Source organism: Phaenicophaeus curvirostris, chromosome 8 (assembly GCF_032191515.1).
Source record: "Phaenicophaeus curvirostris isolate KB17595 chromosome 8, BPBGC_Pcur_1.0, whole genome shotgun sequence".
Classification (NCBI taxonomy): Eukaryota; Metazoa; Chordata; class Aves; order Cuculiformes; family Cuculidae; genus Phaenicophaeus; species Phaenicophaeus curvirostris.
In genome coordinates, this window is record NC_091399.1 from 11587387 (window position 1) to 11600019 (window position 12633).

Consider the following 12633-nt stretch of genomic DNA (forward strand, 5'->3'; position numbering starts at 1 on the left):
CTGCCAGGTTCCCTTCCTGGCAGCAAATACCCGACCCAGAGCAGCCGGCTGCCCCTGCCTGGGGCTGTGGGGAGCTGCGTGCCTCTGCCTGGGGCGCCACTGGGGTTTTCATTTTTGACTATTCTGGGAGTTAAGATGGGACTAGGGCCAGGAAAACAGAACTGGTGCAAGAAGCACAGCCAAACCTCTTGCCAAGCCCAGCTGCTTCCCAGCAGTGCGAGCGGCAAGGGGATGGAGGGCCTGTGCATCTCGCCCTGACTACGTGGCAAAGGGCAAAGGTTTTCCATAGTGTTGCAAGGCAAATACTTCACAGGGGTGTAATGCTCCTCACTCTCCTTGCCTGCCCCGAGCTGTTTGCCTTGCTGCAGGATCAACCTTTATTTCTCAACAGCTGCTCATGCAAATAATAATACACACACACACCAGTCGGTGGCTCAAACAATGAAGGAAAGGCAGTTGGCTGGCAAACTGAAGCCCATCATTATCTATGTTAACTGCAAAAGGGAAAAAAATAATACAACATATTGAAGTCATTAGGAAAGGCCAATGCTGTGCTGGTGTCTTGTTCCAGCTGAGCTCTGCTGTGTGCTGCACGCTGGAGCCCCTCAGCCCAGCTCTGGCCCAGGACTTGGCTAACAAACTTGGGACCAGTTAATAGCGTTCTCATAGTGGGCTTTGTAAGAGCAGCAGTTGACTGCAGTGAGAGCCGTGTCTCGTAGGTCAGTGCTCAGGGACAACTGGCACGCTCCCCTGCTGCAAGCCAGGTAGCTGCCAAGGCAGAGAAGCGTGGGTGTGAGTGTGTGTACACGTATGCCTGTGTGTCTGTGTTTCAGAAGGAAGGTGCTGTGGCTGTGTCTCAGCAGGGCCAGTGCAGCTCTGTGAAAAGCATTAAATAGCACAGAGAGGTACACAACCACCACCACGACCACCCCCGCCTGCCTCCTGCCCCCCACCCCAGTTCCAAACAAACAAAAGGTGCAGGGGAAACCCCAGCAATACAATTTTAAAAATGCACATGGTGCACTAAATCATCACCCTTGGACCAAGCCCCAGGCTTTTGCCATGCAGCTGTGTGGGCCAGGGAAGCCGGCAGCAGCGGGCAGGCAGCACACAGGTGAGGGATGTGTGCGTGTGTGTGCACGTGTGCGTGTGTGTGTGTGCACTGCCTGGGAGGCAGCCTCTGGCCTCGTCCTGCCCACAGCACCTTACAGGGGTCCAACCACGGGACCCCTCCTGCAGGGGGAGCCCTGAGAGGGAGAGATGCTGCGTGGCAGTTCAGTTTGCAGTGCTTTAGCTGCAAGTGCAGTTTTCCACTGCCTGCTGGCTGGCTGGGGCTGGTCTGCCCCACAGCAGTGCTGTAATCCCTGCCAGCACCCACAGGATACGGTTTAATGGGAACATTTTTTTGTCCCCAAAACAAACCAAAAAAAAAAAGCCACCACAATTTTGGACAGTGCATAAGTAGCAAGGACGGCCTGTGCTAGCCCTGAGCACCAGCTGCTGATGCTAACACCAGGACTGGGGCAGAATGCATCACCCACACCCCTGGCACTGGGCACTGTGTGCTGCATGGCCCCCCCTCAGGCCTGTACCCAGCGAGGGGCCAGCTGAGCAGGATGTAGCTGTTGGGTAGGGTCAGGCACAGGAATGGGCTAAGTGGGGGCTGCTCTTGCTGTGCTGATGTGCCAGGAGCCCTGGGGACCCACCGGTGGAGGGGCTCCACCTGGCAGCAAGACTTGCTGCATGCCAGAGGCATAGGCCGTGCCGCTACCCTGCAGGAGCTACTGTAGGGATTTGACAATAGCTCTCAGGGCATGGGGTGTCTCTGGGACGGAGGGAGTCCGACTGTAGAAGGTGTCGGTGTGATTTCTGCGCTGCTCTCGGAGGTATGGAGGGACAGATGAACTTTTGATGTGAAGGATCCTGGTGTCCATCACTTCACAGTCAATCTGCATCATCACCTCATAGTCCTGCCCATTGATCACATTCTCTGCAAAAGTAAGGAAAAATAATAAAATTCAGAGTTAGTCCTTCAAAGGCTAATGGCACCAAAAGCAGAACTTTCTGGACCTTTTCTTTCTGGAGCAGGAGCTGGAGCCGGAAGAACTCCTTCTTTTTTGCAGCTCCACACAGTGCAGCCCTAGGCTGCTTGTGACATCTCAAGGACTCAGGCCATGCTTAGCATTAACATCCAGAAATTAATGGAAATATTTTCTTTTCCACTTCTTCATCTATACATAATTACCAATAGACTTCGCCTCCTATAACATTTGTTATTGAGCTATTGCTCTTGAGCCATTAAAGTGTAGGTGTGATTGAAGATAGTGCTTATTTAAGAAAGCTGAATGTTGCACTTCCCTTTTACTGGTTTAAAAATACTGTAACTCTCTTGACATTGAGGATCTCAAGGGATTTCTTTACCAGATTATTAATACAAATTCAAAATGCTATATCTTGAAAGAATTAACTGCATCTCATTACTGTGTCAACCTGGTTGCTGACACTGTGGTGAGACACAGGACAAAGCCATTACCCTTAAGTCTTTGGACATGGCCAGCACATAGGACCCCAGTGCAAAGGCCTGCCAGGCTGCACCACCCCAGCATGGCCCCAGATCAGGCATGTCTGCTGCTGCAGAAGCTCCTGGGCTTGTAGGCAGAGGCTGTGCACATGGCCAGCATCTGCTGCCTGGATTTAAAGGTAGGAGACTATTCCCCATGCAGTGTATCCAGGAATGTGAGAGCAGAGATCAGATTTCCAGGCACAGCCAATGCTTGCCTTTCAGAGTCAGAAACGCTGACTCCCATCGGCAGCATTTTCTTTCTGTGCTAAGGAGGGTGGAAGATCCGCTAATGGAAAGCGTATGGATGGGAGGAATGCAATATACATTACTAATTTTAACTGTTTTCCTGGATTAACTCTGACTCTGGATGACAGCTGACAACTGTGGCCAGACCCTCTTGTACCCTGCGCCACCTGTAGAAGCCATTAGATCAAGTATGTCTGGTATAGTAATGAAAAGCAGGAGCACAGCTTTGCTAAGGAGGCTGAGAGCGAGGGAAATCCAAGCTCTCACCTGCAGAAATTACATGGAAAAAAAGTGCTGTTATGTGCCTCCAAGCAACCAAGGCCTAGAGCTGCCATCCAAGTCTGCTGCTGACCCAAACACCCCAATGAGTGCCCTGTCCCTCTGGGCCACAGCGCTGTTGATAAAGCCCTGCTACAGCTTCAGGCGCTGTGTCCCTGGTCTGGGCCCTTTTAGAGGCCAACCCCCAGGTGTGTCACCCTTTCTCTAATCCTTTTGATGTGCTCCCAGTTCCTATTCAGCAGGCTTGGGACCAGATGGCAGAGGAGACTGTGCTGGTGCTGTTGCTCAGGACAGGGGCTGCACAAGGCAGCTGGGGGCACATGGAGAAGCTGGTGGGGGGCGAAGGTGGATAAGAGCCTGGAGAGAACAAATTGGAACAGATTTGCTTCCTGTGACACAGGAAGATGAAAACACAGCTCCTCAGCTCTCACGTTGGCAGACGACAGTTCGATAGGACCCCAGCTATGTAGGAAAATGAGCTCCAATTCCACAAGTGGATGAGGTGGAATGGGACAGTGGCCAGGGTCAGGAAAACCTCTCAGTAAGGCAGTGAGACTTTCCCATGTCTGCCCAGAGGTGCCAGCACACTGGGCTATCATTAGGTTCCTTGGCATTGCACAACATGGAGAACAGCAATTCCAGAGGGTAGACCATGTGTTGTGTGCATGAAGCATGGAAACTAGATCAGCCCCTCTCAACAAGCTGGCATCCCTCTTCTCCCAGCACTGACGCAGGCTCTCCCTGTGACTAAGTGGAGCATGATTAAGTAAAGCAACAGCTCTGTTATCCCATGCAAGAGGCGCTGCGTCTTCTGAATCCATCATAACTGATGTTGATGGCCAGGAGGCATGGAGGGAACTCACACACCCAACTCAGATATTCGCAAAGCACCTGAATCCTGCCTTGTGCGTGTGAATTAACCTTGTCCTATCAATACGCTCCCTTGTAAAAAGCACCAAAATGACTTGGAAAAGGAGGTGGGATTTTCTGCAGAGACAGCAATTACTGCTCAGTGATGCTGCTGGGTGCCTAGACCAGCTGCTTGAAAGTAGCAGTGTGAAAGCTATGCCAAGGCAGAACACCATCAGAGAACTCTGCCTGGTCCATTCCAGCCCAGAGAGTGGAGGAGCTGATGTTCTGTGTAAGTCCACGTGATAGTCTCAGCAAAACAACAGGCAAACGTGACCTGAATGCAGTCAGTGCAACCCGATGTTTGGAAAGTCTAGCTCACTGTCAAAGGGGCAGGCAATGTAAAAACAATTCCACATGGCTCAGTCCTGAGCTCAATGCCATTAAACTGTTTCATGATCTGGATAAGGAATAGAGAGCATACTTACAACATTTCTGGAAGCTCCTAAACTGGAGAGATTTCAACCACCTCAGAGTATTGGATTAGATTGCAGTTTTGATAGAAGAGAGAAGCTGTCCAAATCTTCAGGATACATTTCGACCAAGGCCCAGAGCAAAGTACAACAATCAAGAGAATGGGAAAACTCAAGTACAAAGTGGGTAGAAGCACTGTAGAAAAAGCTTGAGGACTGCAGACAATCACTATGCATAAGCCAACAGAATGGCAGGACTAGAAATGATCAGACTGATCACCAGAGAAACAAATTTATCTTTGATGAAGTTTCAGATGATAATGAAATAGAAGCCCTGGAAGAAGCTACCTTGGGAGACCAGAGGGTCTTTGTGACCGGCAATTTTTAAGGAAAGGCAATTTTTAAGGAAGGATGATCATCTGTCAGACAAGACCTAGGGAACCTGACTCTCCCTCCACACAGGCACAGGCACTCGCATTCACCTATGATCCCTCTGGCCCTGCCTTTCTGTGAGCTGCAGGTGCCTGTTCACGACTGGAACCCCCTAGGGCAGACTGCAACTGATCTTTAGAGAGCTCAGGTCTACAAAGAAGCCAACACTGTCAACTAAGCTGTGCTGACTGTGTGCTCTTTGCTCAGGACAAAGACAAGCCAGTGCAACTTGGGCAAAGCCTTTTCAATGAGATTTGAGCTGATGTTTGCCACAGGGTAGCAATGAACACCTTCAGTGCCCATGATTCAGACAGCAGTGACAACTGCGCTGTGTTTCCTTGATGGTCAGTTTAAATCCAATGGCTACATAGCTGGACGTGTTCATTTCTGCTATTCCTAATCCTTCTTCAGCAACTGGCAATATCTGGAGTAAAGTTGTGAGTTCTCCACAGCAACCCCATGGTCTGACATCATCCACAGAATCAGCCAATAATTTTGCCTGGTGATTCCCACATTAGATCTTTCAAAACAGTTCCCAACACTTGTCAGGCTTTCTTTCTTTCCCCTTCCATGGGGCCTTCTAGTAGTACCAACATCCAGGAGACACCAGTGGAACACAAGGTAGGTTTTCCAGAGAGGCCCTGATGAACACTGAGCTCATGAGCTGCATGTGGCTGATCTCTGGAGGGGTCAGGGTATGTAACCAGTGCTTTCTTTCAATGCTCAGGCCAGTGTGTGCTGCACTGCCTCAGCATGCACCCATCACACCTCAACAGGGAGGCAAAGGCAGGCAGGGGTGTCCATGAAGGCAGGACTGACAGCCCCAAGTTGCTGCCTGCTGCTGTTGCTTGTTTGCCGGCTGGAAGGTCAGCATTGTCAATGCACATTACACAGAATGGTTTCATAACCCAGAGCAACACCAACACTGAATTAGTTTGTTGTGTTGAATTACCTATGTCTGATGTTTTGTGGGATTATGTAAGTGAAAACACAGGAATATATCTCCTGTAGGGGTGTCTGGATTTATAAATAGATGTGATTCTGTGTAAATTATTTGTTAGCATATTTAAAAGCCATGCTTCAGATGATAGAATATTTCGAATTAACAGCAAAGGTAATTGTGCCAAGTGCTGCTGTTCTCTGACTGCACTTTTCTCAAAGAGGCCCACTGGCTCTTGCGGGCTGTACCAAACTCTCAGCATGAGCTTGATCTAGAGAACAGAAATCCAACTCCCTAGTGCTGCTCTCTAGGGTTTATGGCAGCTCCCCTTAAAACAAACAAGTTGCAAGATGCAGTTGATGAACGCTGAAGTCTGCAGTCCAAACAAAAAATGTTTAGAGAATAAGGCCAAGGGTAATAACTACTGTTACTACCAAAGATGATGGAAGTTTATTTTCATATTTGAAGCAGTAGATTTTCAAAACTGGCTTATTAGAAAAACCATAAAACCAAGGCTGTCCCCTTCTCCCCTTAGTAGTACCAACATGCATCAGTTTGTTGAATGTTCAAATGCCCATCTTTGAGAGCAGGCACCTCCTTGTCTAAGAGACATAGCCTTAGGGAAAAGGGAGAAGACAGGCGGAAGGCTTGAGGCAGGCAACGAACATCTGCAATAAGTCAGACCAAATGGTGACATCAATTGTCAATCTAGATTTAAACTCTGTACACGTCAGTGGGCTGTCTGGCTCTATAGATGCAGTCATAGGAAAGGAACATGTTATTCTGGCAATTCACCCTTTCCCACTTACATACACCCTCCCTACAAAGCTTTGTTGTAGGAAAATGCTTGTCTTGAAAACTGCACAGTTTGCAGAGAGGCAGAAACAGAGCTCCCCTGAAATGTGTCCTGACTTTGTGAAGTGTTTCAAGACTGTGACCAAACAACAGGGAAATGCTCTGCAGCTTTCTGAAGATGCGCTCATGCCTCAGGTACATTGATAGAGCCTTGTTCTACCAAATCAGCACAGAATTTTACCTTATTCTCGTCAGTCCCATAGAGTGCCAAAAAATATTGGGTGAGACCAATAAGGTATAATTCAGGGCCTAGGCTACTGATTTGACATCTCCAATGCTCAGACTCTTCAATAAGGCCCCAGTTGCCTTTGCAGCAGATAACCCACAATGGGTTATCCACCTACTACTGGCTGGTTTCGTAGTAGGTGACTTGTAAAAGTGGTCAGAACCTGCCCACTTCTATGCCCACTGTGCTCACTGAATACACAGTTAAGCTAGTGTCGGCCACATGGATTTGTCCTACATGTTTTCACTTCGATAAGATACAGGAAAGGAAATCACTTGCCCCGTCTTTACTTTAACTACCTGTCTTTGTTAGACATGCAGAGTAAAGCTAGAGAATCTTCCCTTCCTCATGGCATTGAGTGAACCTGCTATCCATGGCATTTGTTTAGCTGATGTCAAATTAGGTGCCAAGGAATTATCTCTGTGTAAGGTAATACAAAACCACCAACTCTTTTTATGACCATCTTTGCTGATGGTCAGCTATAGAGGTCAGCTACGCATGACCTCTATACTTTCCACAGTTCCTTTGAACAGGAAACTCTGCTTTGCCACACCTCATTCCAAACAGGGTCTCTGCTCCTTCTGCAGCTCTTTCTATCACACCAGCAGGAATAGAGGCAGCTTTCAAAGAGCCACCCAATGAGTTCTAGCACCCAGTTGCCTCCTGCTAGCTGTGTCAAGCTGACAATGCTACGTATTGGTTTAAAGAATGATTTAACAACAAATTACCCAAATAATTTATAGTGCAACCATCCCTGGCCCCAAGCAGAGCTTATATCTAGGGCAGCATGGAGTTCAGAAGAGTGTAAGCTTCAGAAGAAGATGAGGGCACCAGCTGCACACGGGGCTGGGGCTGCACTGTTGAAGGGCTACAGCTGTCCCCTGACATAATTCAAGGGGGTTTCTCCACACTGTCATTTCTGCAATCTTCCATCTCATCTGCACTGAGCAGCCCCGACTGTCCTACCCAGCACATCTGGACAATGTTTCCATCTGAGGGGTTGGTATACACTACCAAATAAGTATATAAATGAAGCAGTGTTACTGCAATAGCTACAAAGACTAAAAATACATTCAGAGCAACAACTCCACAAAATTCCTAAAACGTTTACATATTCCCTTGTTAGACAGGAGTGTTTGAGGCAAGGCAGAAAGTTACATTGTGCCACAAATAATTTCTCTTCTTAAAAGGAACTTCCTGCTTGGAACTATTTCCAAACAAACCAGTTGCAACAGTCTCACCTCTGTGGACTCCACTGTTCTCAGTCCCTGACACAGGTAAAGTGAGATCCTGGGCATTTTAGTTCTCGAGGTCTCCTAGTACCTCTCAAGGCAGGAGCCATGGTCATAAACACTAGAACCACAAAACCAAACTCACTTTGATGAGCCATGAGCTGACAGCAAAGAAACAGGGTCCCTTCCTAAGTTGTCTGAGCATTGGTGCCACAGTCTGTCCTAGAGGAACATATGCAGGCATGAGGGGTAAGCAAGAAAACTGGAGGAAACAAGCTCTATGCAGCCTCCTAGGTAAATAATGGAGACATGGGTGAGACCAGCACTGGTGTGGATGAGAAGCACAATGTGCTTACACTACCATGTGATTTCTGGAAAAGACCAGTGCCTGCAAGCAACACAGACAGCAGCAGATCTGTGCCAGATGGCACTTTTCAGCACCTGGTCCAGACTAGACTCAGGAGGAGGGAAGAAAAATTAGCTTTTTTTCTAGGGAACATTTCCCACCTGATCTCCCACTTCCCCTTCCAACGTTCTTTCATGGTGGTGTTGGGCTGATGGTTGACCTTGATGATCTTAGAGGTCTTTTCCAACTTTAATGATTCTATGGTTCTATACTGCAGTCACTTTGCTCTAAGAGAAAGAGTATGAGCTACAGAGGAGCAAGCCTGGAGTGGATCTCCTGTGATTGCTTTTGTTTTGGAGTGTGTCGATAGCTATCTCAAGAAGGGAAGATCAGAATCACCAGAACTAACTTTCAGAGGCACATCATTTAGAGCTCCCTCAGGTAGAGTATTTCTTGGAAATACTGAAACATTTTTGACAGCACTGGCTGTACATATCTGTGTTGTTGGCAGGGTGTCATTGCTGCAGGATGGTCATATTTAAAACCTAATCAGCTGTGCCAATGCTAATGACAAGGGAAAAAATGAAAGCAAGATAATGACAAAGAACAAAGAAATTTTGCTGCACAGAAGGCTCGCTTGGGAGTGAATGACAGAGGCTAAAGAGAGAGCAACTGTCTAAGGGAAGCCATCACAGACCTGCTTGGGAGGCACAAAAAGGACAAATGAACTCTCCACACAGCCTGCAAATCCTGACAACCACTTACAAGGCCAATAACTATACACAGGAACTCTCCTGCGTACAGCCTAGAAAGGCATTCCAGTAGACTCTTCTTTGAAGAACATGGGCTGGAGAGCTTGCCCCAGGATAGCACACAGAGGACTGCTCCTCCCTCTGACTGCAGCAGGGAGGGACCAGGAGGCATAGACACAGTCCCTTCAGTCCCTACCATGAGTCTTGCATCCTACAGATGCTGTTAGAGCCAGAGAAGCTTTCTGGCCTAAAGCAACATTTGGTTTTAAACACCAGCAAGCTCCTCCTTTTCCTGCTGTGCTGGCATGCTGGCTTGCTCTGCTCTTCTAGCCATGGTACCTGCCTAAGGTCAGCTGTTCTGCATAGGCAGGAGAGAGAAGTCCTGGCAGCACAGTCCCTTCCTACCTGCACTTCTGTCACTAACAGTGACCAGTGACAGAAGCAAAAGTCAGGGCAATTATGCACTTTTGGTGATATGTGAAATAGTGAATAACTGCTTCCTAGCTACCTTATCTACACCATTCATGGTTCTTCAAGTTCTGTTGTAATCATTCCCTTGACCATCAATGTCAAATTGAATAGTTGCTGTTGCAGGGAAGCTGTTAAACTTACTGCTCCACTCTGTTGCTTTTTTCCCCTGCTTCTTTGTTGTTTTATACATCTGTAAATACCTATGGACAAAAATGTATGGTACATTTAAGATGGGGATTCAGCAGGGCTGTAAAGATGCTTCATGTTTTGTTTCCTAATTCCTCTTTAATAAATTATAGTGCTCTTCTTCCTTGGCGAAGCCAACACTTTCAGGGAAAGATGTGCAGTAGCTCCTCTAAGCACTAACTGCTCAGCTAGAACCTGCCACTGAGTCTTTGGTCAGGAACGTTTTGCCCACACACACTCTTCTGTGGTTTCTTTTCACACCAAGTTTCACTTGCTGAACAGAGTTTCACTCCCTCCCAAGATCTTCCAGCCTGTACCTGGAGATGCATGGGCATGTCCCCACCTATGTGTGAATCTACTGGTAACATCCCCTTCGTTGCAAAATGTGACCATCTGTTTTCCACCTTTTATTTATGCCTTTTGGAGAGATACCAACCCACAGTAAGCCTTCCCTCTTGCCTCACAAAAGTTTGCCTTTTTTTAGCAGTCTCTAAAGAACCACCTTTTTCCAAGTTTTTTGAAAAGTCAGGTATGCTCTTGTTCTGAAGAGATCACCACTCACTATCCCTCTGAGGCTCTGATGAAGCACTATGGTGGGACATTACTCCGCAGAAGCTGTGCTAGCTCTTCCAACCCACCACTGTCCTCGGGTATGCTTAACTCCCACAGATTCAGCCAACTTGTGCAAAAGCGAGACTTGATTTTTTTACAGTTCCTCAGGCTATTTTAAAAAAGTTTGCCTCATTTGTCACTTGCCATTCTCCAGATGTTCATCATATAGCTTCAGTGGTTAATACTAGCACAAGAACTTTATGCTGTCTCCTTCAACAGTGCTGACTTCAACATTAAGTGCTCTTTTACACCTTGGCCTTCTACAGGCACTAGAGATTCCATGGCAGGCTTCCTCCAAAAAAATGTTTTTATTAATTTTTTTATGCCTCAGGCATGCTGTTCCTCAATATCTTTTCCTGGCTTGACTTCTTATCGTTTGACATTTAGTCTGCCAGAAATCATGCTCTTTTCTTCTAGTCCCTCATTTGGCTGCACTGTCTATTGTTTAAAAGGTATCTTTTTACTTCTGTGCATCTCCTTTAACGTGTAACTTAAGCCCGCTGGATTTTTTAGGATCCTTTCAAAGACTTTTGCATTGAGCTTTTAATCTTTAATACTTTAAAAATACTAATTGTCACACCATTTGCCAGCATTTTATCCTATTGTTTTTTGGGTTTTTTTAACATGTTCTCCTACTCTACTACTACTTAGCCGTTTGCTTTTAACTATAGTATGTACTTCACCATTTCAATTTGTAGGCAGTGACTGATCAAATGAATTTAACTATTTGATTTCATTTTTTTCCCAGAGGTAGTATTACTTTTTCATTGACATGAACCTTCTCTATCACTCAATATAATTTGCATCCTGGTGCTAAAGCGTCTCACTAATGTAAGAGTGATGGCTGGTCAGAGCCTGTATTCACTTACAGTTGAAATATCTTTATAGGTTGGATGGTATCCAAAGAGTGAGCTGAATTTTCCACCTGCCTCATTGAATACATAAAATTACCTCATTTATTTGGATACTGTGATCAGCTTTTGCTTGTAGAAGAGCATTTTTAGCACCAGTTTTATGAAGCTTCTGTCTGTGTGGGGTGAGCACTTTTCTCCATGTGAGCTTCTCTGATTCAATGCATTTCCTAGTCAAATTTAAAAAAAAAATCAAACATCCTACAGAGTGTCTGTTTGAGCACAGCAGCCTAATAAAGTGAGATGTCGCTTAGAAAGATTGTCATCTCCCAGCAACAACAATGGGAGATTTACAGCTTTAATGTATGAGTCCCACTCTGAAATAGAGGTGTCTCCTTTCTCACGGTGAGGCTCAGGCTTGCAGTCATCACTACACCCGCCTTCCCCCAGAAGGCATTTGTGCTGTATAAGGATATCCCATAGTCTCTTCGTCTGGGGCTACTACAGAATAAGACAGGATGGAGGCAGATGACTTACGACAGAGTGGTAGATGACCAAAAGTGTTCTTCAGATGTTCAGGATGCAGTTTTCTGATGCTTTCCTACAGTAACCCTGCTACAAAGGACCAAGCCTGGAGAGTACCCAGGAAGCATATCAGGAAGTGCTTGAGGTAAGGTGTAATGTATGAAGAGGGTGAGGAAAGGTGCTTCATGGAGGACTAGACCTGGGATATGAGTAGAAGGCAAATGCCTCCTGCCCCAAATGGTGACAGTCTCCTTAGAGACTGCAATCCAAACACTGTAAGAGACTGTCTTGGGCTACTGTGTTTTTACTAGTCTCTAGGTTTACTCCAGTGATGTCCTCAAGACAGAAATATGAACCTCCTCTACTAGCTCTGTTGCATTTTTTATGTTTTTACAGGGCTAGCTCATTATGTTTCAGATCACTGTGAACTAAAGAGCTACCAGTAATCAGAGTTGGCCTGTGTATCACATAAACATAAAACTGTTTGCCATCTATAATTTAACACTAGGAGGGATTATGTAACTGTGAATTTACAAGATCTGAAAATGCATTAAGGCAGATCAGCTGGGCTCGAGGCTAGAATTACAATGTGCTACACAAACACAGTTCTACGTAGATGAGATGGCAATTGTAATCTCACAGACTGGGATGCAAATTTTCTCTTTGCTTTGCAGCACAGCTCTTAGCACAGTGCTCTCTGTGAAGCCTTGGTGGGAGAACTTACCCACACAGCAGTATCAGCATTCAGAGTTAAAGAACATCTAGAAGACACAGTCTCTGCAGTGAGACGCATAC

The 12633-nt window shown here is 46.4% G+C and overlaps 1 protein-coding gene across 1 annotated transcript in view; it reads right to left on the reverse strand.

Annotated features, from left to right (window-relative positions):
- Positions 1–814: 814 nt before the first annotated feature.
- Positions 815–12633, reverse strand: part of ATF6 (activating transcription factor 6) — an 82994-nt gene continuing 71175 nt past the window's right edge. The window contains exon 16 of the mRNA XM_069862462.1: positions 815–1990. Within this exon, the coding sequence (XP_069718563.1) occupies positions 1782–1990 (209 nt within the window). The 3' untranslated portion in view covers positions 815–1781. The remainder of the gene's footprint in view (positions 1991–12633) is intronic.